The 27080-nt window shown below is 41.2% G+C and overlaps 1 protein-coding gene across 1 annotated transcript; it reads left to right on the top strand.

Moving 5' to 3' along the window:
• Positions 1-7167, top strand: LOC134223026 (uncharacterized). The gene is made up of 3 exons (XM_062702164.1): positions 1-175; positions 6089-6603; positions 6679-7167. The coding sequence occupies exons 1-3, from the start codon at positions 1-3 to the stop codon at positions 7165-7167; spliced, it is 1179 nt and encodes a 392-aa protein (XP_062558148.1).
• Positions 7168-27080: the final 19913 nt, after the last annotated feature.

Below are 27080 nucleotides of genomic sequence, written 5' to 3'. Positions count from 1 at the left end.
ATGCCTGCTAAAGAGGAGAAGCAGCTGGCTATTAGCTTAGCTCAGCGCAATTGCCTGTTGAAAGTTTTTGATGCGCTTGAGCGGTTCATCCGTGATTACGGTCATGATCGCGACAGTTTCCAGTTGTGTGTGTGGATAAATTCACTGAACAAGATGAACGAAACGTTCGCGGAGTGTCAGAGCGTGATCGAGAAGCTGGATGCACCAGAGGCTCTGGATGAGCACTTTTTTTTTTTTTTTTAACCATTTCATTTATTTGGTAGGCTCAGTCGTGTGTGACACTTTGCGGAGCCGCAATTCTTAAGTATGATATCTTTATAATTTGTATCATCTTATCATTAACAGTTAGTAGGGAAGGGACATAGACCATAATACTCGTGGTGACTCAAGGTTATATTTTACTTAATTCAGGATGGACGGGGTAAGGATTTGGATTTAGGTTATTCCAGCTGCTCATCCGGGCGTTTGCGTTGGAGACGGTTTTGCATGGCGTCGTGCTCGATTTTGATTCAGCAGGGAGCATCTTCCGGATGGCCAGGGCTTCGTGGTACACGGAACAGAAAAACAGAATCGAACAAGAGAAAAAACTGAGGAAGATATAAACACGGGCATTAGACTTTGATATCAGCCGAGCAAAGAAAGGCATAGATGGACTGCATATAAACCACATCGCGATCTCCCAAAACACCTCTTATTTCCCTGTAGGGTTGTTTACCTCGGGCCACAAGGGTATCCAATAGTTGCTCTCTGGAGGCGTCATTCTCCGAGCAGAACCAAACTACGTGATCGATGTCATCGTAACCGGCTCCGCACCTACATAAGTTGCTATCGACAAGGTTTATTCTGTAGAGATGTGCGTTTAGTGAATAGTGATTGGACATAAGCCTTGACATCACGCGAATGAAGCCTCGACTCAAGTCCTCACCTCTGAACCACGCTCGCGCAGAAACTTTAGGAACTATAGAAAATAGCCACCGTCCAAGTTCGTTGTGTGACCAATTCATTTGCCAATTTTGAAGAGTACTCTGACGGACTAATGGGAAAAACTCGTTATTCGAGATTTGTCTATCATAAACTTCACCTTCCTGTGCGCCCACCTTTGCTAGCGTGTCCGCTTTCTCATTGCCATAGATTAGGCAATGGGATGGGACCCATACAAAGGTAATCTTGAATGATCTTTCGACCAAATTACGCATCTGCTCTCTTATTTTTGTAAGAAAGTAAGATGCGTGCTTAACTGGTTTCATCGACCGGAGTGCCTCGATAGAACTAAGACTATCCGAGAAGATGAAATAATGGTCTACGGGCTGATCGGAAATAATCCCCAAAGCGAAGTTAATTGCTGCCAGCTCAGCAACATAAACCGAACACGGTTCCTGAAGTTTTCGGAAGGTGGTTGAATTTACATTGAAGACACCGAAGCCAGTGGATCCGTTGATACGAGAACCATCAGTGAAATATCTGTTGTTGCAATTGACATGTTCATATTTTTCAGAAAAAATGGAGGGAATAGATATTTGTCGAAGATGATCTGGTATTCCTTGAATAGCGTGTTTCATGGACAGATCGTATTCAATGGAGGAACTGTCGTTGATGAAGTTAACTCGAGGTGGATTATAACATGGAAGACAAAGATCTGACGATATGTAGTTGAGGTAGACCCTCAGGAATCTTGACTGACGAATCAGTTCAAGCATATTATCGAAATTTTCTAAGACAAGTGTGTTACTTGTCCCACATTTGATCAGTATTCTAAGTGAGAGTTCCCAGTAACGGTGCTTTAAAGGAGTGACTCCAGCAAGCACCTCCAGGCTCATGTTATGCGTTGAATGCATACAGCCGAGAGCAATACGCAAACAACGATATTGAATACGTTCCAATTTAATTAGGTGGCAATCAGCTGCTGAGAGGAAGCAGAAAGAGCCGTACTCTAAAACAGAGAGAATAGTCGTTCTATAGAGTTTGATGAGGTCTTCCGGGTGAGCACCCCACCACGTTCCAGATATAGAACGTAGAAAATGTATTCTTTTCCGGCATTTATCTATCAAATAATCAATATGGGTTTTCCAGGTACATTTGGAATCAAACCAGACCCCAAGGTATTTAGAAGATAAAGATTGGTTGATGTCATCATTCAACAGCTTGAGTTTCAGTTGAGCAGGATACCGCTTCTTAGTAAACACAACCAACTGAGTTTTTGCGGTGAAAACTCGATCCCTAAATGTCTGGCCCAAACAGTCAGATTATCCAGGGTACTTTGCAATGGTCCTTGCAAGACAGCTGCACATGGACCTCTTAGAGATCACGGCATCATCTGCAAGTTGTCTGAGCGTGCATTGTCCTTCCAAACAATTGTCAATATCTTTAACATAGAAATTATAAAGCAAGGGACTTAAACATGATCCTTGGGGAAGGCCCATGTAGCTATTTCTGGAAGTTGTCAGGGTGCCGAGAGTAAAATTCATATGTTTAACTGACAACAAATTGTACAAAAATTATTTAAAATGACTGGTATTCCACTACTGTGCAGGTTTTCCGACAGTACTTCTATGGAAACTGAATCAAAAGCGCCCTTAATATCCAAGAATACTGAAGCCAGTTGTTCCTTGTGCGCATAGGCCAGCTGTATATCTGAAGAGAGCAACGCTAGGCAATCATTTATTTGTTCCTTTACCTTTTCGAAAACCAAACTGAGTATTTGATAGCAATGCATTTTTTTTTGACCCAATGGTCGATTCTTGAAAGAATCATTTTCTCCAATAATTTTCTCATGCATGATAGCATGGCAATCGGTCGGTACGAATTGTGATCAGACGCTGGTTTCCCAGGCTTTTGAATAGCTATTACTTTCACCTGTCGCCATTCTGGGGGTACGATGTTGTACTCCATGAAACAGTTGTACAGGTCAAGTAATCGTCTTTTAGCGATATCAGGGAGGTTTTTCAGAAGGTTGAATTTAATGTTATCGCATCCCGGGGAAGAATTATTCGATGAAAGAAGAGACATAGATAGTTCCAGCATTGAAAATGGCCCACCCAAAGAACCGGGATCAGCTACTGATTCTCGAAATAGCGGTTCTGCTGGTACGGAATCTGGACAGACCTTTTTTGCGAAGTTGAATATCCATCGATTGGAGTATTCTTCACTCTCGTTGGTGGAAATGCGGTTCCGCATGTTGCGGGCCGTTTTCCAAAGTGTTGTCATTGAGGTTTCTCGTGATAGTCCCTCGACAAAACGTCGCCAGTAGCTACGTTTTTTGCCTTGAGAAGATTTTTGAGCTTTCTTTCAAACCTCAAATACTCTTCGAAAAGCTCAGACCTTCCGTGTTTACGGAAAGCCTTGAAGGCATCAGATTTCTCGGAATACAACTTAGTACATTCATCATCCCATCCAGGAGTGGCTGGTCTTCTTATGACAGATGTACTTGGAACGCGTCGTTTCTGAGCTTCTAGTGCGCTTTTATGAATCAATTCAGTAAGGAATCGATACTCATCCAGTGGAGGAAGAATATCAGTTGATTCAATACCAATTTTTACCGCCGATGCAAATTTTTGCCAGTCAATGTTTTTCGTGAGGTCGAAAGGAACATTTACTGGCACTGATCGTTGATAGCCACTTTTGATTGTGGTGACTATCGGCATGTGGTCACTACCATGGGGATCTTGGATTACCTTCCACGTGCAATCTAATGATAGTGAATTAGAGCATAAAGACAGATCTATTCGACTTTCCTGACCTTGAGGTCCTATTCGAGTTACTTCGCCTGTGTTCAAAATATTCAAGTTGAAATCGTCGCACAAATCATAGAAAATAGGCGCTCTGTTATCGTCTCTAGTTTCGCCCCATGCAATACCATGTGCATTCATATCACCCAGTATTAAAACTGGAGATGATAAAAGAGAGACTGCGCTCCAAAGATGCCGACGATTAAGTGAGGCATTTGGGGAATATACACTGAAGCTATGCAAAGGTCTTTATTCTTCACATTTACTTGGCAAGCGACGATTTCTAAACCATTAACAGTCGGAATGGGAATTCTGTAGAAAGTGTGACATTTTTGATTCCCAAAAGAACGCCACCATAATGATCATTCCGATCTTGGCGAATAATGTTAAAATCGTGGAAGTTGATTTCATCTTCAGAAGAAAGCCATGTTTCACAGAGTGCAAATATATCGCAATCGGAGTTGCGAATTAAAAACTTAAACACGTCCAATTTATGTTTCAGACTATGACAGTTCCACTGCAGCACAGTGATTGTATCTTGCATGGTCGTATTATCCATCGAAAGTTACAAGTCCTGCAAGAAGGGGCCATGAAACAGTCAATTGCTTCAGATAACTTTCAACTGTTGGAATAAAGAGGTCAATGATTGGCCTCAATGAATTCGGAATATTGAATAAGTTCAAAATACGATCCACAAGGTCCTTAAAGGATATCAATCCTCGCTTGGACGAGATTCTTTTCTTGGAAGTGCGAGTAGCAGTTTTCTGCTCAGAGATATTCCTTGACTGATGTTTCTCTGTAACATCAGTTTTAGGCAATGGCGGGAATGTCTTACTGCAACATGGGTCAAAAGGAGCAGTATAGACAGGCTGCTTCGGAATTTTAAATAATCCCCCATTACCATCAGATTTCGGCAAGCTTCTAGGGATGATTTTTGTTTTCTTACGGCGCAATCCCGGGGAAGACAGTTTCTTCCTCTTTTCGGGTACGTGTACCTCCGCAGAATCATCCATATCGGCTACGTCAGAGTCCGATTCGTCAATGGAAATGACATCATAAAAATCACTAACTTGAACGGCAGCTGAAACAGCAGCCGTTGCGTTGGCAGTTGCGGATGTGTCTTGCGACTTTACCATTTCCGCATACGACTGCTTGGAGCGCTGTACCAACGAGCGCTTCACTTTTTGGGTGCGCTTTCTGTACACCGGGCATTCTTGCAAACCATGGGGAGGATCCAAACCACAATAAGCACATTTTGTTGCTTGTTGTTGGCAGGCATCCTCCCTATGCTTCTCAAAACATTTGCCACAACGGGGCTTGTTGTCGCAAAACTCGGCAGTGTGCCCCAACTGTTTGCAGTTGGTACAATTAAACACCCTTGGCACAAAAAGCCGCACCGGAAATAACATATTTTCAATATCTACATATTTTGGGAGAATCGAACCGGCGAACGTCACCCGAAGCGAACCAGACTTAGAAAATACTTTTTTACCATCTACCATGGTAGCTGAATGCAACTCCTTGCAATCCAGAATATCCACAGTAGATAGCAGGGCATTCTTTAAACGACCTTTTCCTGCAAGTACATCCTTGCAAGTCAGGCTCGCTGCGTTTATGACACCTTCAATTTCGACTTCTCGCGAGGGCACATAAACTAAATATTCTACATTATACAGTTGGTCTTTTGCGATTGCATTTGCATCCTGATATGTAGGTGCGGTTACACGTAGTTTGTTCCGATTAATCTGATGAAAATCAGTTTTCGGAAAACGACGCGTCAAATCACGCTTGATGCCTAGAAAATCAAGGCTTTTCGCTTTCTGCCGGAAATAAACAACCCAGGGACCAGGTGATGTGGCCTGGTAAAATCGCGTGCGAACAACATTGTCTGTTGAAGGCGAATCGCCTCCACTCGCTTCGTCCATGTATGCGAAAAAAAAACTTAAATAAATTTATTTAAGGAAAAAAAAACAATTTTTTGAACCAGGCTAATGCCCACTCTTTCTGCACTGCCCGATTTTTTCTGTTCGAGAAAAAGTGTAGCCAACTCCACGCTGTGTGAACAGAAGCGTGGTATGATATGCGAACAATGAAAAGCGTTTAGGTACTTAGCCTTTTCGTCGCTGCTTCGCTGCTACCTACGACCGTCCTCGTATGGTGATAGAAGCCAATCCAATAATATTCACGGCACTGCACTGATCACCGGTTGGCGATTTACCAAATGCAGCCCGCTTCCTCTAGCCGGCAGGATTTCACCTTGCGAAACTCGGCAATAAAACACACCGCGCCGAATAACAAAAGCGCACTTTTTCGAGTGATTCGCGTGAAGAGATACAAACTTTAACTTTTTGCGTCTGACTCAGTCCAATGCCGCACTGGGAATGAGGATGAGCACATTGATGAACGCGTTGAATTTGAGCAACGGTACTGCAAGGCAAAGGGTTTCCTTTTCTTGAAGCGCGCCGGGGATCCTAACCAGTCGGCATTGAACGATTCGATACACGCTCCACAGCAACATCAAGCAAACTTCCACCTCCGTCTGCCAAAAATCGACCTACCGAAGTTCAATGGGGACTTTTCACGTTGGATTTCGTTCCGGGACACGTTCACATCGATGATCCACGTGAACGGCGATATTCCCACAGTCGCCAAGCTCCAATACCTTCTCCAATCTCTCGAGGGTAGCGCCAAGAAACCCTTCGAATCGGTCGATATCGCCGCCGATAGCTACGCTACAACTTGGGACGCTCTTCTGAAGAGGTACGACAACCGGAAATACCTCAAGAAGCAACTCTTCAAGGCGCTGTACGAGTTGCCCGCAGTGAAGCAGGAGTGTGCAACACGCATTCACGGTTTGGTCGACGATTATCAACGTCATGTTCGCGCCCTAGCCAAACTAAGCGAACCGGTGGAATATTGAGGCTTGCCACTCATCTACACGCTTTCGTATAAGCTAAATCACGCCACACTACGCACCTGGGAGGAGAAGACTAGCCACAAGGACGATGTGAAGTATGATGAGCTGGTCGATTTTCTCTACCAGCGGGTGCGGATACTCAATTCCGTCGGGCCAGACAGTTATCAATCAGCATCGTCGAAGGTGGCCGGCTTCCAGCAGAAAAGCTTCAAACAGAAAGTGTCGGCCAATGCATCAGCCTCATCCACTCCCAGCTACTTCTGTTCGGACAGTCATTCCACCCGAATATGTCCGGTGTTTCTTGGGAAGAACGTCAGTCAACGCCGAGCGTTGGCTTCCCAAAAGCGCCTGTGCTGGAACTACCTTAGCGTTGGTCATCAATACAAATCGTGCAATTCCAAATACAACTGCCGTACATGTCATGAAAAGCACCACTCGCTTCTGCATGATTTCACTCCAATGAAAGTATCAGCTACGTCAGCAATCCAAGCAAGCACAACAGAGCCAGCCGTGTCGTTGAAGTGAAGCCCCCTGTTTCTACAGTTTCCTCCGTTCAGCAACCACTTTCATCCCCGTCTCGTCAAGTTAGCATGGCAGTCCAAACTGCATGCACCATGACGCTGCTTGAAACGGTTGTTCTCAACATCGTTGACGACCACGGCATCTCGTACAAGGCTCGTGCTCTCCTCGATTCGGCATCGATGTCGAATTTCATTTCGAAACCGTTGGCGAAGATCCTCTTCAGCCGCCGGTCTACAGTGGACGTATCCGTCGCAGGCATCGGATCCTCCACACAGAAGATTAGTAGTGCCATTACAGCAACCATCGAGTCGGGAGATCGAACGATCTCGATGAAATTGCAGTTTTTGGTACTGAAGCAGCCATCGTCGGAGCTGCCAACTACGCCGATCGACATTTCGGCGTGGAAAATTCCAAGCATCGAGCTAGCAGATCCACAGTTCAATGTTCCCGGAAACGTAGACCTCGTCATCGGTAGCGAAACGTACTGGGAACTCCACACGGGACGGAAGATTTCTCTGGGTGAAGGTTTTCCGTGGGTAGTCGAAACTCTCTTTGGTTGGGCGGTCACTGGTCCCGCATCTCGCTCGGCTACCTGCATTCCACGGTTCTGCTACCTCTCCACTGCTGACGATCGACTGGAAGCCGCTCTACGCTCCAGTTTAATCTACCGAAGAAAGTCTATGCGAAGAACACTATGCTGCTACTACGATGCGCAATTCCGCAGGGCAATACATTGTGCGCCTTCCAAGAACTGAAGATTCCGAAAAGGTTCTCGAAGAATTAAGGCCGATTGCCGATCGTCACTTCCTGAGCTTGGCACGGCGACTAGATAGAGATCCTGCTACCAAGGACTCATACCACCGATTCATGCAGGAGTATCTAGTTCTATCCTGCTGCTGTCGACCCAGTGGTGGAAGATTTTTACGTCGATGATCTGTTGTCCGGCGCATCAGACGTGTTCTTTGCGAGTGGGATTCTCCATTGCCGGATCAGCTGCAACACGAGTGGAAGCAGTTCCATACCACGCTTCACATTCTAGCTACAGTCCAAGTTCCTCGCTTCGTGTTTTCGTCAGTCGGTGCTACTATCCAGCTCCATTTCTTCGCCGATGCGTCCTCCGTTGCATATGGAGCTTGCTGCTTCGTCCGCACGGAATCGGCGGAAGGTATACGAGTCCAGCTGTTGACATCGAAGTCAAAAGTCGCGCCGCTATCCACGCACCACTCCATCGCAAGACTAGAGCTCTGTGCAGCACATCTGGCAACTCAGCTCTTCAAGAAGGTGGATGCCTCGCTGAAAACCACCACCACCGCCTATTTCTGGTCCGATTCCAGCACCGTACTTCAATGGCTGCGTGCCGTTCCAACCCGCTGGAAAACATTTGTCGCTAACCGCGTGTCGAAGATCCAGGCCACCACAAGTATAGACCACTGGAGGCACATAGCTGGTTCCGAAAATCCTGCCGACGATATTTCGCGCGGCCTCAATCCAACGGACATTATCAACTGTTCCCGTTGGTGGCATGGCCCTTCCTGGCTCGCACTGTCACCTGAATACTGGCCCAAGACCGTCATCGACCAGGAGAACTCCCCCGCAGCGTCCGAAGAAGGGCGCAAAGCACCGATTGTGGCAATGACCGCCGCACAAGCAGATTTCTGTGGAGATCTGTTTTCTCGTTACTCTCGCTACAACAAGTTACGTCGTGTGGTTGCATTCTGCGGCCGCTACATCCAGCGATTGAAGGAGCGCATAGAGTTGCGCAGTTCCGGATCATCTCTTCCTCCGTTGGCCATTAGTAGCCGATCCATTTCAACGTCCATCGTACCACTCACCATTTCCGAGCTCCAGCACGCTGAATACCTACTCTGCCGTTTAGCGCAGAAGGAAACATTTGCTGAGGAGTGGTCGGATCTTTCGAATGGTGAACGTGTCGCCAAGTCATCATCGCTGAAGTAGCTAATAATACGTTAAAGCACAAACAAGTACGGTCGGTTGTTACTTTGGTCGATAGATGTTCAGTGTTCAGCTAAAAGTCCCACTTTAACTTTGCGTGGTCGGTTTGAGTGCAGTGTACTGGACTTAGTGCATTTGGTGGAATCTTTGCACTGCGGTGAACTTTTCGGGGCTAATTAAATTAGCGAAGCAAGTCCTTCGAGTGACGGCACACGAGTATCGTGATCAGTGTGCTTTTATTTTACGAGTTTACATTTGGTCTTGGTTTAAAGCTCCTTTACCCTCATCAGCAGCACGAAATGATCTAAACCTGGCAAAAAAATTGATAACTTTACGAGATGCTTTCCCTGATCAATCAAGAAATGTGTATATGGCTGCGGCTTCAAGATTTGCAAATCATCTATGGTACTTGAGTGAAGAACTAGTCGCTCTGGCTCTTTTCGACCCAGAAATATCTACTGATGAGAGAAAAAAAATTGCACACAATTTAAAATCTTGTAAGGGTGGTGAAGTAAAAAAATTAAAATTGAAAGTATCTACGATCGATAAGTTGACTTCTTGTACGCTTTCGGATTTTGTTTCTCAAAATACGATGAATTTTTTTGAAATTTCTGGAATATCTGCAAATTTTCTCAAAGAAGATCCTAGTATATGGGATGAATTGGAAGAATTTGTTGAAAGTAGAAATAAAATTAATTCATTTTTGGTAGTGAATGACTGTGCTGAAAGAGGAGTTAAACTAGTTCAAGATTTTTGTGGAAAACTGACAAAAAATGAAGAACAGCTTCAATATCTTCTCAAAGTTGTTCAACAGCATAGGCAAAATTTTCCAGGTTGAAAGCAGTAGCAGTTGAAATAAATAATCAATATAGGTATAAGTGTTGTTTGTTGATAACTTTGTAGTTTTATACAGTTAATAAATTATGCTATAAATATTAAAACTGTTGATTGAAAAATATAAAACTTATATAATATCCCAGGTCTCTTTGTCTTTCTATCCTTCTGTCCCTCTGTCTGTAACGATTATATCATATCGTTCTAAAATTGATGCAACGGGCATCACGATGTCCGAAAACAACTCGTTACAATATTTCATGAATTTTGTCTCCCCTAAAAAACTTCAGCTCGTTGGCTTCAGTGGTAAGTCACCCCCTCCCTCTCTAGCTACACTACTGTACAGAGCACGGAAAGTATTTACCAATCGGATAAATATTCGCGAGATTGCGTGATAATCATGCATTTAATTTCGCACGGCACCGAATACGCCTGCATCGCCGCCGCAATGGTCGGTGGTACGTTGCTCTCATTTTAAACACCCCTGGGAGACACGCTCGAAACCCTCGACTTTGGATGCTTATAACTTGGCCATTTTCAAAGAGATTTACATCCGGTCATCACCAGTCGCTTCCTTATATAAAAACTCAAAGGTGCAGCCCAATCGGGATGTACGCAAAGGTGACGTAGGACTACGGAGCTATTCAAAAATGATGGTATTTGCCATAATAATTTGTCTCGTTTTATTAACATTGAGCAAACTGCTCGTAGGCCAACTCAATCAAGAAGTCGATTAGTTGCTCCCAGTTGGATGGACTTTGAGTCTCTATCCGTGGAATTAACTTGACTCATCGGCCGCTAAAGCCACTCGACTGGTTTTCAGTCGGGGACATCACAATCCTTACTTTGCCACGTACGCTTACATCGCAAGCGAAAATCAAACGTTGCAAATAAATATATTTCCGTTTGGTTTCACGCCACTGCTTATTTCTCCTTTATTTCGTCAATTTTTGAGGATGATGTCCTCCAAAAAGGCCTTTATTCAAAAGGTTGATCCGACAATCCGATATGAACTTTCTTCAAAGTGCAAAACTCAATCGCAACTAGCAAATTTGATAGCGCATCGGAGGGAGATGATGCAGTAAATTTGAATGGATGGAATCACTAACAGCAACCAAGCTACCACGCCAAACCCGATCCCACCGAAACAACTCATTTTCGCAATAACCTCTTTCTTATCATAAAATGTTAGTCCTGAGAAGAACCATTTTTCATTTCCCAATGCGACTTTCTAATAACTAACTGCATCCAAACGCTTGCCGGCACCTTGCGTTGAAACTGTCCGACCGCCACATGATGGTTTTTCGCTCAGCCGCATAAATTTTCCGCATTGCCGCTGCCACCCCACGCCTTCGTGCTGCTGTGTCCGCACCGCTGCATTAAATGTCGATCCGCTTTTTGTGGAATCCCGATCAAAATGGCTCGCGCGCGCCGAACAGCAGCTTTCTTGTATTTAATAAATTAAACCCGTAAGCCCCGCCCCTTTGTGAGCTGATATAGTGTAAATATAATGTGCACTCATGACGATTAATGAAGGGGCGGGACTAATGGAATTACTTCATTAGATATAAGAAAGCTGCTTTTCGGCGCGCGCGAGCCATTGCGATCGGGATTCCGCAGACAACGGACTGTTCGGAGAATGACAAATTCTAAGAACCCTATTAAATTTTCTCGCAAGATTCTGAATTTGGTTATGAGATCAATCGTAAATAGCGAATTTGATAGTGCGTCGGAGGGAGATGATGTAGTGAATTTTAATGAATGGGATCACTAACAGCAACCAAGCTACCACGCCAAACCCAATGCCACCGAAACAGTCCATTTTCGCAATTAACTCTTCCTTTTTGTAAAATGTTGGTCCTGAGAAGAACCAATTTTCTTTTCCCAATGCATATTCCAATCACTAACTGCATCCAATCGCTTGTGTAAATTTCCAGCATTGCCACACTACCACCCACTTCGTGCTGCTGTGTCCGCTTCGCTGCATCGAATGTTGAACCGCCTTCTGTGGAATCCCGATCAAAATGGCTCGCGCGCGCCGAACAGCAGCTTTCTTGTATTTAATAAATTAAACCCGTAAGCCCCGCCCCTTTGTGAGCTGATATGGTGTAAATATAAGGTGCTCTCATAACGATTAATAAAGGGGCGGGGCTAATGGGATCACTTCATTAGATATAAGAAAGCTGCTTTTCGGCGAGCGCGAGCCATTTCGATCGTGTTTCCACAGACAACGGACCGTTCGGAGAATTATGAATTCAAAGTATCCAATGAAACTTTCTTGAAAGATTCTGAATTTGGTTATGAGATGTTGTTTATTTAAGATGCGTATTGTTGCGAGGAGTGACAACAGAAATTTTACTCAAGACGAAGTTTCTTCATATTACCAAACATTATCTCTTGACATCTGTCTGTCCAAGCGACGTTCACTAATGAGTAGTTGCTGTAGGTAGATAGTTTTCACAAAAGTGGCGTCTTCATGGATTTTATACAAAAGAAAGTTGATCGGAAATAAACTTTCTTCAAAGTTCAAAACTCAATCGTAAATAGCGAATTTGATAGCGCGTGATGATGTAGAAAATTTTAATGGATGGAATCACTAACAGCAACCAAGCTACCACGCCAAACCCGATGCCACCGAAACAGTCCATTTTCGCAATAACCTCTTTCTTTTCGTAAAATGTTGGCCCTGAGAAGAACCAATTTTCTTTTCCCAATTCCCATTCCAATCACTAACTGCATCCAATCCAATCGTTTAAATTTGCCACACTGCCACCCACTTCGTGCTCCTGTGTCCGCTTCGCTGCATCGAATGTAGCACCACCTTCCCGATCGAAATGGCTCGCGTGCGCCAAACAGCAGCTTTCTTGTATTTAATAAATCAAAACCGTAAGCCCCGCCCCTTTGTGAGCTGATATGGTGTAAATAGAAGGTGCACTCATAACGATTTATGAAGGGGCGGGGCTAATGGGATTACTTCATTAGATATAAGAAATCCGCTTTTCCGCGCGCGCGAGCCCTTTCGATCGGGTTTCCACAGACAACGGACCGTTCGGAGAATTATGAATTCTAAGAATCCAATGAAACTTTCTCGAAAGATTCTGAATTTGGTTATGAGATGTTCACTTGTCATAAGACGAGTTAATACCATCCCCTTGAATTCCACCACTTAATTGTATCTTGACAGATACGTATTTCGACCTCAACAGTAAGGCCGTCTTCATCAGTTCTTCGTCAGTTGATCGGAAATAAACTTTCTTCAAACTTCAAAACTCAATCGTAAATAGCGAATTTGATAGCGCGTCGGAGGAGATGATGTAGAAAATTTTAATGGATGGAATCACTAACAGCAACCAAGCTAACACGCCAAACCCAATGCCACCGAAACAGTCCATTTTCGCAATTAACTCTTTCTTTTCGTAGAATGTTGGTCCTAAGAAGAACCAATTTTGTTTTCCCAATGTTCCTTTCCAACTAACTGACACCACAATTTTTAATAAATTTTCAGCATCGGCACTGGCGGTGCGGGATAGCCACAGTGCTTTTTTTATGGTCAACCTTTTCTTCATATGAAATTCTGGCTCGTTGAGGTTTAATGATCTGCAGCAACACATCGAGCACCACCACCAATGCGATGATTTTTCTTTGAAGATGTTATTAGCGCCTCCGTGATGCTGTGTCCGCTCTGCTGCGATCGCTTTGATGCGTCTGCTATGCGTAAAATCTTGTTCAAACTGAGAATTAGATCCAAACTCGCAAGTGATTGATTTTTGATGTCTGTGCTAGTGATGCATGTACGTGATTGGTTAGTTTACCTATTTCTAAACTTTTTATCAATTTTCGATAATAAATAGGTAAAAATCAGGATTTTCATATAAATACAAAGAAGCGTTGACTTATCCTTGATCGAATGGTCCAAACAAATTTAAAATCCATCGAGAAACGGCTGAGATATTTAAGTTTAAAGTCTATCATATTTTCGTAACGGTCCCCGATTTTCGCAATCGTAAAGTGTACCCCAATATAGAAAACACAGACGTAGTCCTACGTCAAAAAGATTCTACATTTTGTCCACAACAGGAATCCGTCGACTACAGCGCCACCTAGAAGCAAAAAACTGAAACGGTTGCGTTTCCCCATACATTTGGATCACTTTTCCCATACAAACTTTGAGCCATTTGCGCACGCCAACCACTGGACCGAATGAGCTGAAATTTTCAGGGGAGCTTCTGGGACCCCCAAACTGTCATTTAAGGGTGCAAGGTTTGAAATTCCAGACTTTGCACTTTTTCCATATAAGCTTGGGCCACTCTACTGGGTCATGTGTCAATGCATTCTCCCTTGTAAAAAAAAGGTGCGGAGGGAGTGGCGGCTAGACGGAAGGCTTCCGATTTGAAACCGTCAAGAGCGTCCGGAATGACCGTTCTCTCAAACTAGTAGCCCACTTTCCCTTACGACCCGCTACTAAATCTCGGTTCGGGTTCGATTTAGCGTACGATGACTGGCGGCGTCCGGGAACCGCGCTTTCGAAACCTGACCACCGGAGGTCGTATCTTAGTGGTGACCTCAACAACAGTTTCTGGTGGCTATCGGGTGAGTTTCACTCGACTAACTAACGAACTTCACTCCCTCCGTTTGACTACCACGGAAGGCGAGCCTTAGCGGACACACAAGTTCAATTTGTTCGCAACGTGATTCGCAACAAAACGGACGGAGCCCCAATTCGACTCCGCTGGTCGTCACGTAATTCCAGCCCGTACAAAAAAGTGCCTATTCCAGTCAACACAAGATCGTATATGATGTCATATAAGATGCGACGTACTTCCCCATATAACTAGTACGTATATCGCCTCCACGTTAGCATCTTCTTCTTCTTCTTCTTCTTCTTATTGTGAATACATCCCCCACTGGGACAGAGGCGCCTCGCAGCTTAGTGTTCATTAAGTACTTCCACAGTTATTGACTGCGAGGTTTCTAAGCCAAGTTACCAATATTGAATTACCTTTTCTTAATATAACTACTCCGGCAAATGGAGTGATTCGCGAAGATGTCAGACGCACTGATCGCAATAAACTGGTAATCTGGAAGACACTCAAAGATTTTGTTTCAAGCACTTCACTTTCATCTTCTTCTTCTTCTTCTTCTTATTGGCATAACATCCCCACACTGGGACAGAGCCGCCTCGCAGCTTAATGTTCATAAAGCACTTCCACAGTTATTAACTGCGAGGTTTTTAAGCCAGGTTACCATTTTTGCATTCGTATATCATGAGGCTAAAACGATGATACTTTTATGCCCAGGGAAGTCGAGACAATTTCCAATCCGAAAATTGCCTAGACCGGCACCGGGAATCGAACCCAGCCACCCTCAGCATGGTCTTGCTTTGTAGCCGCGCGTCTTACCGCACGGCTAAGGAGGGCCCTTCACTTTCACCACCTCAATTATTACCTTCAGCATACTTTGAATGAACACATTCACTTTAAAAAATGATTTGTCCGGGTGTCGAGGAAGTTTCGAGGAACATCCTAGACCGGATCGAAAATCGCATTGCCATCTCCGGACTGGCAATCTTACGCTTTTGCTCGCAAAGAGACCAGTTGTAACCATGTTCATTACGTAAAAGTTAACGTAGCCTGATTTGTAAAATCTAATTTCAACCTTGTGTCATTGCACTATTTAAGATTGAGAGCGACCTAACTAATCCAACTAACGATCGACGAAATTTGCACGAATCCAAATGAGCTAAAATACGGACGAAGTTTGACAATGTTTGTTTTCCAGAATTTGAGCTACGTCTCATTTCATTAACAATTTCAATTAAATTAAACCTCAAACATCATACATATTTGAAGAATCATTTAGGAAATCTTACTAAGTTATGCATCAAAATTCCGTAACCAGTGACGCAAGTATTAATCTCACTTTGTAGCCATTTCATTCCTAGCATTCCAGAGCACCCCCAGTCGTGAGCCAAAAGAAGACCAACCTGTGTTTATTACCCATTAATTAGGAAAATTTACACCGGCTCCACGTTATTCGGGTTGCAGAAATTTACATAAAACTTCTGCACCACGGCGTTGAAACATAATTTGCCAAGATTCCACCGCCTTCACACCCCTCACAGTCAGTTACAAGATTATAGTAATAACAGTAGTGAAACGTTCGTTCTCCATCCATCTCATGATTTTCCACCACCGCCCAACGATAAAGACGAATGGGACCATAGGCTGAAACGAACTGGCGAACATAAAAATTAGCAAAAACCAATGCAACAGTTGAAACAAGCTTTGATTCCGAGCATGTCATCTGTTGAGTTATTGAACAAAGTATTATTCGTACTGTATCTTTTTTTATTAAACACATTTTTTCATTATACAAACCTACGTGCATTTGATTAAAAAAAATGTTTACGTAACAGCACGATTGTGCACTGGACTTACACTTTTTCTCGCAAATGTAGATAATGTGAGTTGAAAGACGCATAAAAGACCATCATCTCTTACGCAATGAGCACCAGCAGCCATCAGCCGAAAGATCTGCCCTGCTGGTGAGGATAAAATTCGCACCGAAAATTCCATTCCGGTGTGGGCCCCCTCTCGGATGTTAATGGATAAACATTTAGCTTCGCGCGTTTTCAAGTGGACCACCGAGACGGGAATTTCGGAATTTGCACTTTGGAAGCATCCCGCAAAGAGGAAAAAAAGGTTTACGAGCAGGTGTTTCTAGCTCGGTGCATTTGTTGAAGTGTTAAGCGGAAATTTACAGCCCCCACAAGGTTCCGCAGGTAGGTGCGCGGGTGATGGGAAACGTGATGAGCAATAAACCAACTTCTCTAGGCCTCTTCTCTGGGAATGGAGTCCTGTGCGTTTAACTACAACCGGGTAATACCGACGAGATGAGTTAGTGCATCATACTTAAAACTTGTAAAGGAAAGGCTTCCGAAAAGGATCTGTTTTCTGCAAGAGCATGGAACTTCTATTTTTGCTCTTAGTTGTTGAATAGGAAAATGGGAACAAAAATCTTTGCAAAAGTAGTTTTTTTATGTTTTCTATAAAATTGTAAGTACTTGTTGAATCTGTAATATTAGATATCAGGGAGGTGTACACTGTACATAGTAATTCCCATAAATCAATAATTATGTCACAAACTATACATATCAACATTCCTTTTAATGAGCATTCAATCTACGCAGCACGCACGGGTCAGCAATGAGATATGCTGCTTCCATTACTATTGTGTGAAAATAAAGAAAATTATGATCTGTTTCAAATCAATCGTTTGGAAAATACTTGCCTAATATGTAGGATAAGGGTAGTTTTTTAGACTTTCAAGTGAACGAGCTTCCCGTAAATTATCGCATTTATAATCATTTATACATACCTAATGTCACCCTGCTCTAGCATCAAAGAAGATTTTGCCATACTTAACCCAAAATCTATTTAAGTGTCAATTACATACCTTTGCAAATAATCCGCCCATTTGTCCAGGCTGTCTTCAAGCTGGACTAATAAAAAAATGTTTTTTCTTATGACCGAGATATTTAATAGTAAGGTCCTGGCTGTTGTGTTTTACTTTTTCTGGAAGCAAGAAAATTTTCTTTCCGTAAAAGGAGAAACATTATCAACCGTTGAAATTATGTAATCACGAAACTCATTATCATTTTCTCATTGTTTATAGTAAAGTGGAATACTTCGCCCCAGCTTATGAAATGATCTTCTCTTCGGCAGCAGTCGCAAGACTCCAGACATCTCCCAAGAATAAATTTATGTTTCAACGCGAGCCAAACATTGAGTAGTAATTTGCCAAAAAAAAGTTTACCCACGCTGTTTAGGGATTGTGGACTTTGTGCGAATGTTGTGCCTCAATTGACGACTCGTTTTCCTTTTCTGAAGAGGTAAACAGCCACGAGAGACGGCTCCCTCGGTGATGACGTCTCCCAATGATAACGACGTGGGGAAGAAGCCTGTAATCAAACATTTCTTATAACAAGAAAATATAAATTTTATATCTTCCATTGTTGTTTGGTGGAAAATTTCTTCCACGGTGCGCCTGCCGAGACAAAAATTATCCTGCATCCAAGGTAAGGTTTGAAGCATGAAATTCTCACGGAAAGAACATCTCATTTTGCTTTATTATTTCTCCTGCGCTTTTTCATTACGCTTTTCCTTTTTATTACAGCATTAAAAATTCTCTAGCATTTCCCTTTAAAGTGCATCCCAGCCTCAAGATGTCCACTTGCTTTGTGAAGTGGACTAAAAAGGATACTCGGAACCTACATTCCTAGCACCCATTTATCGTTTGTGTTGAACCGTTCTAGGCTTTTGCCGTCGAAGCGGCAATGTAAAAAAAATACTGCTCCGCCTTTGTTTTACCCTTTCAAGTACTGTCATAAAACTCTCATCTCTAGATCGTTAAATTCCTCTACTGATTACAAAAAAAGCATTTCTTGTGTCCCATTACGTAACGATTCTACCGGAGGCAGGGAATTACGATGGTTATCTTGTTTGTGCTTTACCCTTATTAGTCGTTATCTTGCAGATGGTTCCACAAGGCCAAAAACGATTTAACGAAAATTCCAAAGTGTTCCGACATACAGCACAAGCTTTCAGTAGAAGAATTTAATTACAAATGGTGAGCCTTTATACATCTCTTATACATATAGGTACATATTCCGCTCATTTCCATCTCGTTTAATATTTTTATAATATTTGCCCAGCTTTAATTTAGCATATTTTATTTATGAATTGAATTTAAGAATTTATGTATGAATTCTCAAGTGACTATTCAATAAAATATCAAAGATTCACTGCCACAACGAATTTGAAAACCCCTGCTTTACAGACTTATTATCGCCTAGGAGATAATTAGTCGGTTGGTTTGCTGCCATCTCTGCTAGCCCATCACCAAGTTTGTCGTCATCGTTGTCGTCAACAGCTTCTTCCATGCGAAGAAGACTGAACGAGTTGAGATGCTGCTGGGCACAAATAAGATTTTTTGTCCGCGATAATGCTAGTGGTGTAATTTATTTTTGGCTTCGAATAAATTTCTTATAAGGCACGATAGCATCATTTGGTATTGGGCGGGTGCAAGATTGTAAAATTTGGGACAGGTGGCGCTACCTCCATATCATGGGTGGCACTTGAAATTAAGATGGCTTAGCGATATAATTAGTTCGTATAATCGCCTGAAAAAATCTTTGAAAGTTTGAATTTAGTGAATGGTGGAAAATGATGAAAAATAGACAGCGTGTGTCAAAACGCAACAAATTTGGACATGTGCAAATTTCACGATTTTTATTTTAATATAAGGAGTGCTAAGGATGAGTGACTATAAAACGAGTGAGTTTTTTGCGCGTGTTTAGTGAATAAAACAGTAAACCATGACTCGATCTCTTCTTGCAGATATCCTTAACGTACGTACGCATCCGCTGCGATTTTTTTTCGCTTCGGCCATTAGAATCACACATTTTGGCGATCCTGCCAGGCTATTTTGGTCCTGATAAGAAACATATTTCTATTTTCCCCCCAAAATTTCAAATACTTTTCATAGCATGTAGAAATATTGTTTAAGGTAATTTGGCCGAAAGGGTTATTTGGCCGAACTTCACTTGGCCGAATAGTGAAAATTGTTTCCAAATTATGTAAAGGGAGAAGTGAGGAATGGAAGTGAGTATTTAATAGTGAGATGTGTGCAATAACAAATAAGAAGTGAGTAGTGGGAAATGAGAATTGAGAAGTGAGAAGTGAGTGGTTTGAAGGCAGATGCGATAGTTGCATAGTGAGAAGTAGGAAGTGAGTTATGAGGAAGTGAGAAATGAGGAATGATAATTGGGATGTGTGAAGCGAGATGTTGAATAGTGAGAAGTGAGTGGTTAGATATAAGACAGAAAAAAGAAGAAAAGAGAGAGAAGTAAGAAGAAAGAAAGAAGATAGAAGGAAGAGGAATGAAAAGGAACGAAGTAATAAGGAAGGAGATAGAAGGAATAAGGGAGATAGAAGGAGAAAAAAGGATGAGAACGGAAAAAAACTGGAAGGAAGAGGGAGGAAAAAAGAATAAATAAGGGAGAGAGTGAAAATTTAATGAAGAAGAAAGAAAGTAAAAGGAAGAGAGAATAGGGGAGAAAAGGGGAATAGGTAAAGGAAGAATAAAGAAGAAGAAGAAGGAAAAAGGAAGCAAAAAGATGAATGAAGGAAATAGGAAAGGATTAATTACACAATATTCAATTCTCACATCCCACTTCTTACTAGTCACATACTTATCACTTCTCGGTCCTCAGTTCTCACTTCTCACTTCTCATTTCTCACTTTTTACTTCTCACTTCTCACATTATACTTCTAACCAGGGCTGCCATATATACAGATTTATCTGTATTATACAGATTTTTTAACGTCAATACAGACTTGATACAGATTACAGATTTTATACAGATTTTTCAAAACAATACAGATTTGTACAGATTTTTTGTTATTTTAAATGTTATTGTCCCAATAAAAATCACATAAGGTTTGCTGGAAAACTATCACTCCTGTCTGCGATGGTTCACCACATGTATTTGACTGACGGTGAATTGCCACGATTGCTTTGATTAAAATTTTGGTGGCTCTCCGTTGTGGTTCATATAAAGTCTACTGCGATGCTTTCAAAACTATTAGATGTTGCCTTTCCATAATTGGTCGGGGTTCTACCAAACCGCACCAAGCAGCTTTTTGACTGAATTGTGATATTTATTTTGTTCGAACAAGGAAAAGGGAAACCATTTCGTATCATTTGTTGCAGGGTATCCTAAGTTACGGGGTTGATGGATATCCGATCAAATAAATCTGCTAAACGAAAGCTTGGATAGAAAAACAAGTATTTTTTGTTGGCGCTTGGTGCGATTTGGCATAGCCTCGGCCAATCCAAACCCAGTACCATTTCTCTGCCACACATAAAAACCATAAATTGAGGTGTGACTGATTCATGCGTACTTGGAAAACTTAGTTGAGTTTCAGATAGAGTTATGTATTTCTAATTAAATTGATTGAGTCTTAAAAACGAACTCCAAATATATTTTAAAGAAGTTTCGAATATAAGAGTTTTTAAGACAGTTCAATGTTTCTTAAGGAAAATTCCGTCACCATACCAGCTCATGTATATCGAATTGACTGCTTAGCATCCATCAGTATTATTTTTGATAAATAATTATAGAATTATTAAACAAATTAAGATAATTCACAGGCACACTGGAAAATGTTATTGTCATTGTAATATGTTTTTCTTTCATTATTTTACGCAATTGGTAAACAATAGAAGTAAATAGAAAGGTTTAAAACATATTTATGGACTGCATAAGAAATGTATTCCTACCTGTCTTATAAGCATCAGTTGATTGGGCATGCAAAAATGGCAAAATATGGTTACATAATCGGGTTTAGTAATCGGTATTTGGACATTGACAAAAATCATTGTTTCCGAATTATAACATTTAACATTTAATGTCGGTGGAATATTGAAGAAGCTGAAAAAAATATCCGAAAAACATCACTTGTAGAATGACGATAAATTTTTTGTTGAGATCGTATAATAATTAAGATGTAGAATTTAAAAGGCGACATGAATTTCAGAAAAGATTGAGCTATTAAAATGAATTATAACAACCGAGAGAATTTAAGTGATGTGATGCTTCTACATAATTGCAGGGGAGCCCACTTAAAAGATTCTAACGGATTTCTGTGATTTCTAATTTTATTTATCTGGTTTAAAAAATACTTAATGATAATGTTATCTAAGTACAAAAAGAAAATATCGCAGAAATCGGTGAAATAATTACCGAACAAATCTGCTGTTGAGATTTCGGTGAATTGAAGCAAAATTCACCGAAATCTGTGAAATGATTTAAGTGTGCAGAATCGATATTTTGCATAATTTATAAAAATAAAACTATTTTCCCCCAAATACAGACAATACAGATTTTTTACGATTCCCAATACAGATTTACGAAAAAATCATCTGACAGCCCTGCTTCTAACTTCCCACACCTTAATTCGTAATTCTTACTGGTCAATACTCACTTCTCACTTCTCAATTTTCGATTCCCACTTCATAGTTCTTACTGTTCACTTTACTAAGGAAGAATGAAAAACAAAGAAGGAAGAAAGTAGAATGAAGAGGGAAGAAAGAAGAAGAAATCAAGCAAAGGGTATAGAAAAAGAAAGAGGGAATAAGGTAGAAAAAAGCTTACTTAGCACTTCTAACTTTTCAATTCTAACTTCTCACTTCTTACTATTCACTTCATAATACTCACTTCTTACTACTTACTTCTTCCTTTTTTTTTTCTCAATTTTCACTTTTTGCTTCATATTTATCATTTCTTACTTTTCACTTCTCGCTTCTCACTGCTTACTAATCACTTCTCACTTGGGACTTCTCATTTTAAAAATCTCAATTTTCACTCCTCACTTCTTACTTTATTTTTCTAAATTTCCACTTATCACATTCCTCTTCTCACTTTTAACTTTTTATTACTCACCTTCCATTTCTTACTTCGCACTTTTCACTCCAACTTTTCACTGCTCAGTACACACTTTTCACTACTCACAATGTAAGGTTATTTTCAACTATTCGCCCAAACGGAGTTCGACCAAATGGCCCGACACCCTGTTAATCGTGCATAGGAACGTGCATAGGGTATCGAGTAAGGGAGGTATCGACTTAGGCAGGGAACGCAGTATGCTAGATTCAGGATACTTTCGGATATTTAGTTTATTGTTGTAATCTTTAATGTTTATCGAGAGTTAAATATTATATTACACTGAACACCAATTAGAATTTGAACAATTTTCGTCGCTTGTGTACCAGTTGTGGTAAATATTCCTCATTTTGTAGAAATTCTTAAGTGTTTGCCTTCTACATCGATATTGAGACAAGTTTATGTTAGAATTCAGTTTTCGAAGAAAGATCATAATCTAAACTGCAAAACGTTCATTGTTAATCTTTGTCTCGTTCAAATGAAATAGAAAAAAAAACATTACATCCTAGATAAGATTTTTGCCTTTTTTTAATGAGAGAAGGAGGGGAATGTGGAGTTTGTGTAACTTTCTTTTAGCGTATGATTATAGATTCACACCTCGGCGTGTCATTCGGTGAACACCAAACCATTACTCAGTCTTTTCTTGTCAGATGTCCGTGTCATAAACATGGATCAATGGAGATCCGCTGCCACCTTTATCACATCGACCATTTTGGAATCACAAAGCTTCAAGCGTGATTGATTGAATATAAGTACCTTATGAAAAAGGTATATAAATATAACCATACACATTATCAATGACTAAAAGCAACCAAACCTAAGTAATAATCTAGTGAGATGATTTCACTATCCGCCGACGGCAAACTTTTGAGGATTTACCCAAAAATGGCTGAAGACGTCACCCTATTGAAGAAATTTCTGCAGCAATCACACGCATATGGTCGATACTCGAACTTACACAAAAAAATAATGATAACTGATCAGCGCGTGAAAAATACAGGCGCGTAAAATTACACTATGCTGAGCAGGCATGAATATTTTCCATCAATTTCGCCCCAAATGTACACTGACAAAAATCCAATCATATCCATTATGTGTGGCACACATAAATTTTGACTATAGCATTTCCCACATAACGGCTATGTAAATTCGCATAGCATATATGTGGAAACACACATACCCGTTATAAACTAATAACCTTTATATGGATTCTCCTGTAATGGGTGGTTATCAGGGTTATTGACGCACACATAACATTTATTTGTAAATATCTTTAGATTTTTGCCAATAAAAATGTGTGGATTTTTATCAGTGTATGAAATTTGTGTAGCATTATGCCACTTAGTCGACTAAATAGTGACATAATGCAATACAAATTGCATACATTCAAGCGAAAATATCGTTTAAGATTACGCTATTTTAAGAGTGAAATCAGGAGTGATTCAGTTTCATTCCAAATTTTCGACCACTATTCTAGTTTGAATCTGGAGCCAAATGAAACAAACTCGCTGGTTTCCCCAGCAGTGTTCTATTCATGTTTTTCAAATTTTCATTTAAATGAAATCATCATGTTGGCGCCAAGAAAGGCGCCGTAATTGCAAAGTGGATTGATCCGTAGATAAAATGACGCATTCATACACAAAAACAATTGGAAAATATTTGAATCTCGTGATTCAATCGTGGTTCAAATCTGCAGAAAATAGAACGGAGCGTTATACCAGTTTTATTTTTTTGACATTTGACTGGTATAAAAAATGAATCTAGAACAGCTGCTGGAAAAATGAATGTTTCAGATTCATATTCAAACTGACAGCCCCGAACGATTTGAATCACTGCTGATTTTACCCTAAGCATTCCCTTTAGTGCTTTACTTTCGTGTAAATTTCAACAACTTTTTCTATACGTGTATACCGACCTCATCGAATTTTCTTCAGTAGCAAAGGAACTTAATTTAGTGAAAGACGCTGCAACACGTTTTTGTGATTCCGCTACCGATGCAAACTTTCTGCCGTCGCTAAGTCTTTGTGTTTTGTACTTTGAAAAAAGTTCAACTCGGTTCAATTTTCGCTTGTATGAAATGGTGGCCCTCAAGAACAGACTTATTTTGTACAATCCGCACTTCCAAACACTAAAAGCAGCAAACCCGAAAGCAGAATTTCGAAAGAAATCTCCACTTCACGTCATGAATTCTCTTCTACACACTAGCGGTTGTACTTTAGAAAAAAATACTCTCAAATCTAAATTCTTCAATCCAATGGTGGTCCTGAAAATAACCGATTTATTTAAAATAATGCGGTGCGAGTAAATTGTAACTTACGAGCTGCTTGATGGTTCTTCAAATTCCACCTTTGCGAAAAATGTTCTCTGCTGCTGCTGCCAGCCATCACAACGCGAAACACGGTTTATATTATGCACAGAGAAAATCTAGCGGAGGTTAAAAAGACCCGTTACTTCCTTATATCAATCTGATCTCCGTGTTGGAGATTTTTTTGAAAGGTTTAAAATGCCGAGAAGAACAGTTTTGTCAGTCGTCATCAGGCAGCCGTGTCGGTGAGGCGCGTCTCCCAAAACGCCACCATACGAACTGCGCTTCCGGCGACTGACAAGGGTTTTGGTGGAGGGGCTGGGACTCGAACCCATGAACATTCGTTTATAAGGCGAACGTGTAGTCAACTATGCTACGGGAACCCCCCCCCCAAACTGCTTGTAATGTGACAGGTGACCGAGAGCCCGCTACATTTTTATTTGGCCTCTTGAAAATAAAAATGCAACTGTTTTCGCTTTCACATAACGATCACGAAGTACCAGTACTGGTCACTTCTGGATTATTTCCTTGGAAGTAAATACATGGGTTAAATAAATGGGTTTGCAAGGTTGGTACAAATATCTTTAGCGAGAGGGATCCTCAGGGAAATCCCCTTTGACGTTCTTCAGTTTCATGGAGACCTTCCAGTTGTTGTAGTCCGTCTCCGTGTTAGCATTCTATTAGTATTGTGAATGTCTACCGCTCCTCTGGAACGCTTCCCGCCATCAAACAAAAGATAAGTGACATGATTAGTGAAACCCCAACCCCCCTTCTTCTTTAAGAAGACCACCCCTCGACCTGGGAAGCTTTCAAGGAGGCAGATCTAGTTCCTCCGAACGATTGTTAACCCACTTTTTTTAATGGCCATTCGGCCACCGCCATTGACGTGACCACCATAAGCCAACCCCTTCTTGTCATGTTAAATTAGGCGGTTGCTTCCGATCTCTATGGAAACAACCATTTCAAATTTAGGGGTCTGCCAACGCCTCTCTCCCTACCAATTCCAAGAGACAGCGGTCTCGTTATGATGCCGCCGACTGGGTGTCCTGGGTGTGCTTCACGACTTCTTTAAGATAGTCTTCGACATCGCCGGTCTTCTCTTCCCTCAGATTAGTTCTCGACCAGGACGCGAAGCCCTTTGTTGGTGATGGAACGAAACGCGTTGAGCTGTTAAAGCCAGGAGGAGAGTCCCCGAGCGTTCAGGAGGCTTCCTCTTGGCAGTGCACAGCGGCTAAAGTCGTGTTTTTAGCGCGTTTATTAAATAGTACCTTTATTATGTGATTTAGCGTAATGGCGTCTTCGAGACATTCTATTAGTAAGTCGAGGCACTTCAGTGGAGGTATTCAGCCTTATGATCAATCCCCCTAAAGGTGAGTTGGTGATAAAATTTGCGCTTTCCATGAGCGTCAAAAACGTTTCCGGATTCCATCATTTGTTCGAGCGGAAGCTGTATGACCTTTTTCGCTCTTTCACTCGTCTGATGAGCTAATACTTGGTAAGATCTAACCAATTTTTAATTATTTTTTCATCAGCAGAAAACGCAAAATGGTAACATAAATGGTAACAGAAAGTAGTTGACAGTTCGTGAAACAGTAAAGAGCTGAGCAGAATAGACCTGTGCAGGAGTTCATTAAATTCACTCACCCGATGGATTTTGACATTTGAGCGGGTCGTCTTCTCGAACAAAAGTTCATTTTGCGTTCATTATGCGACCCGCTCAAACGTCATAATTTCTTGGGGGAGTTCATTTTGCGTTGGTCTATAGATGCATTTGCGTGCGTTTTGACAGTTTTCCCATCTGGTACAACTATTAAAACGCACACAAACGTCTCTATTTTGCTCAGCTCTTCAGCCTCTGAATAATGCGTTACATGCCACTCACGCTCGTTCAGGTGAACTCAATTTTGGGTCAGTTTAACTCAAAATCGGAAAAACTGGCTCAAGACAATTTTGAGTTAACATAGCAGAACTCAGTTTTGAGTCCTAGAAGAAGTTATTTTATTTTGAGTTACCATTACTCAATTCAATAAATATGGATATTTATAATTATGAGTTCAAATGTCAAATTTAAAATCCTTCAGGCATGCCAAAAGTTTTTTATTCTTTCACTAATCGACAATAACAGTGTTAAATAGAATATAAAAAACAACAAACGCATTTGTTTTTATTTTATTTGCATTGTCGGAATACGTATTTAATATTGTGAATCAAGTTGTTGAATGAATTTGTGAATGTTTGTGTTTGTGAATGAAATTGAAAAAATAGAAGGGATTTGCAGAAGAAATTTAAATTCTAATCCTCTGCCTTTGCCGCTTCTTT

The sequence above is a fragment of the Armigeres subalbatus genome, chromosome 3 (genome assembly GCF_024139115.2).
Source record: "Armigeres subalbatus isolate Guangzhou_Male chromosome 3, GZ_Asu_2, whole genome shotgun sequence".
NCBI classification, from domain to species: Eukaryota; Metazoa; Arthropoda; class Insecta; order Diptera; family Culicidae; genus Armigeres; species Armigeres subalbatus.
Note: the sequence above shows the minus strand (reverse complement) of the source record. Positions and strands in the feature narration are given on the sequence as shown.

Coding starts and splice junctions, on each gene's coding strand:
- LOC134223026 (XM_062702164.1), top strand. CDS start 1: ATGCCTGCTAAAGAGGAGAAGCAGCTGGCTATTAGCTTAGCTCAGCGC. Junction 176..6,088: donor GAACGAAACGTTCGCGGAGT/GTCAGAGCGTGA, acceptor CGTCTGACTCAG/TCCAATGCCGCACTGGGAAT. Junction 6,604..6,678: donor TCGACGATTATCAACGTCAT/GTTCGCGCCCTA, acceptor CTTTCGTATAAG/CTAAATCACGCCACACTACG.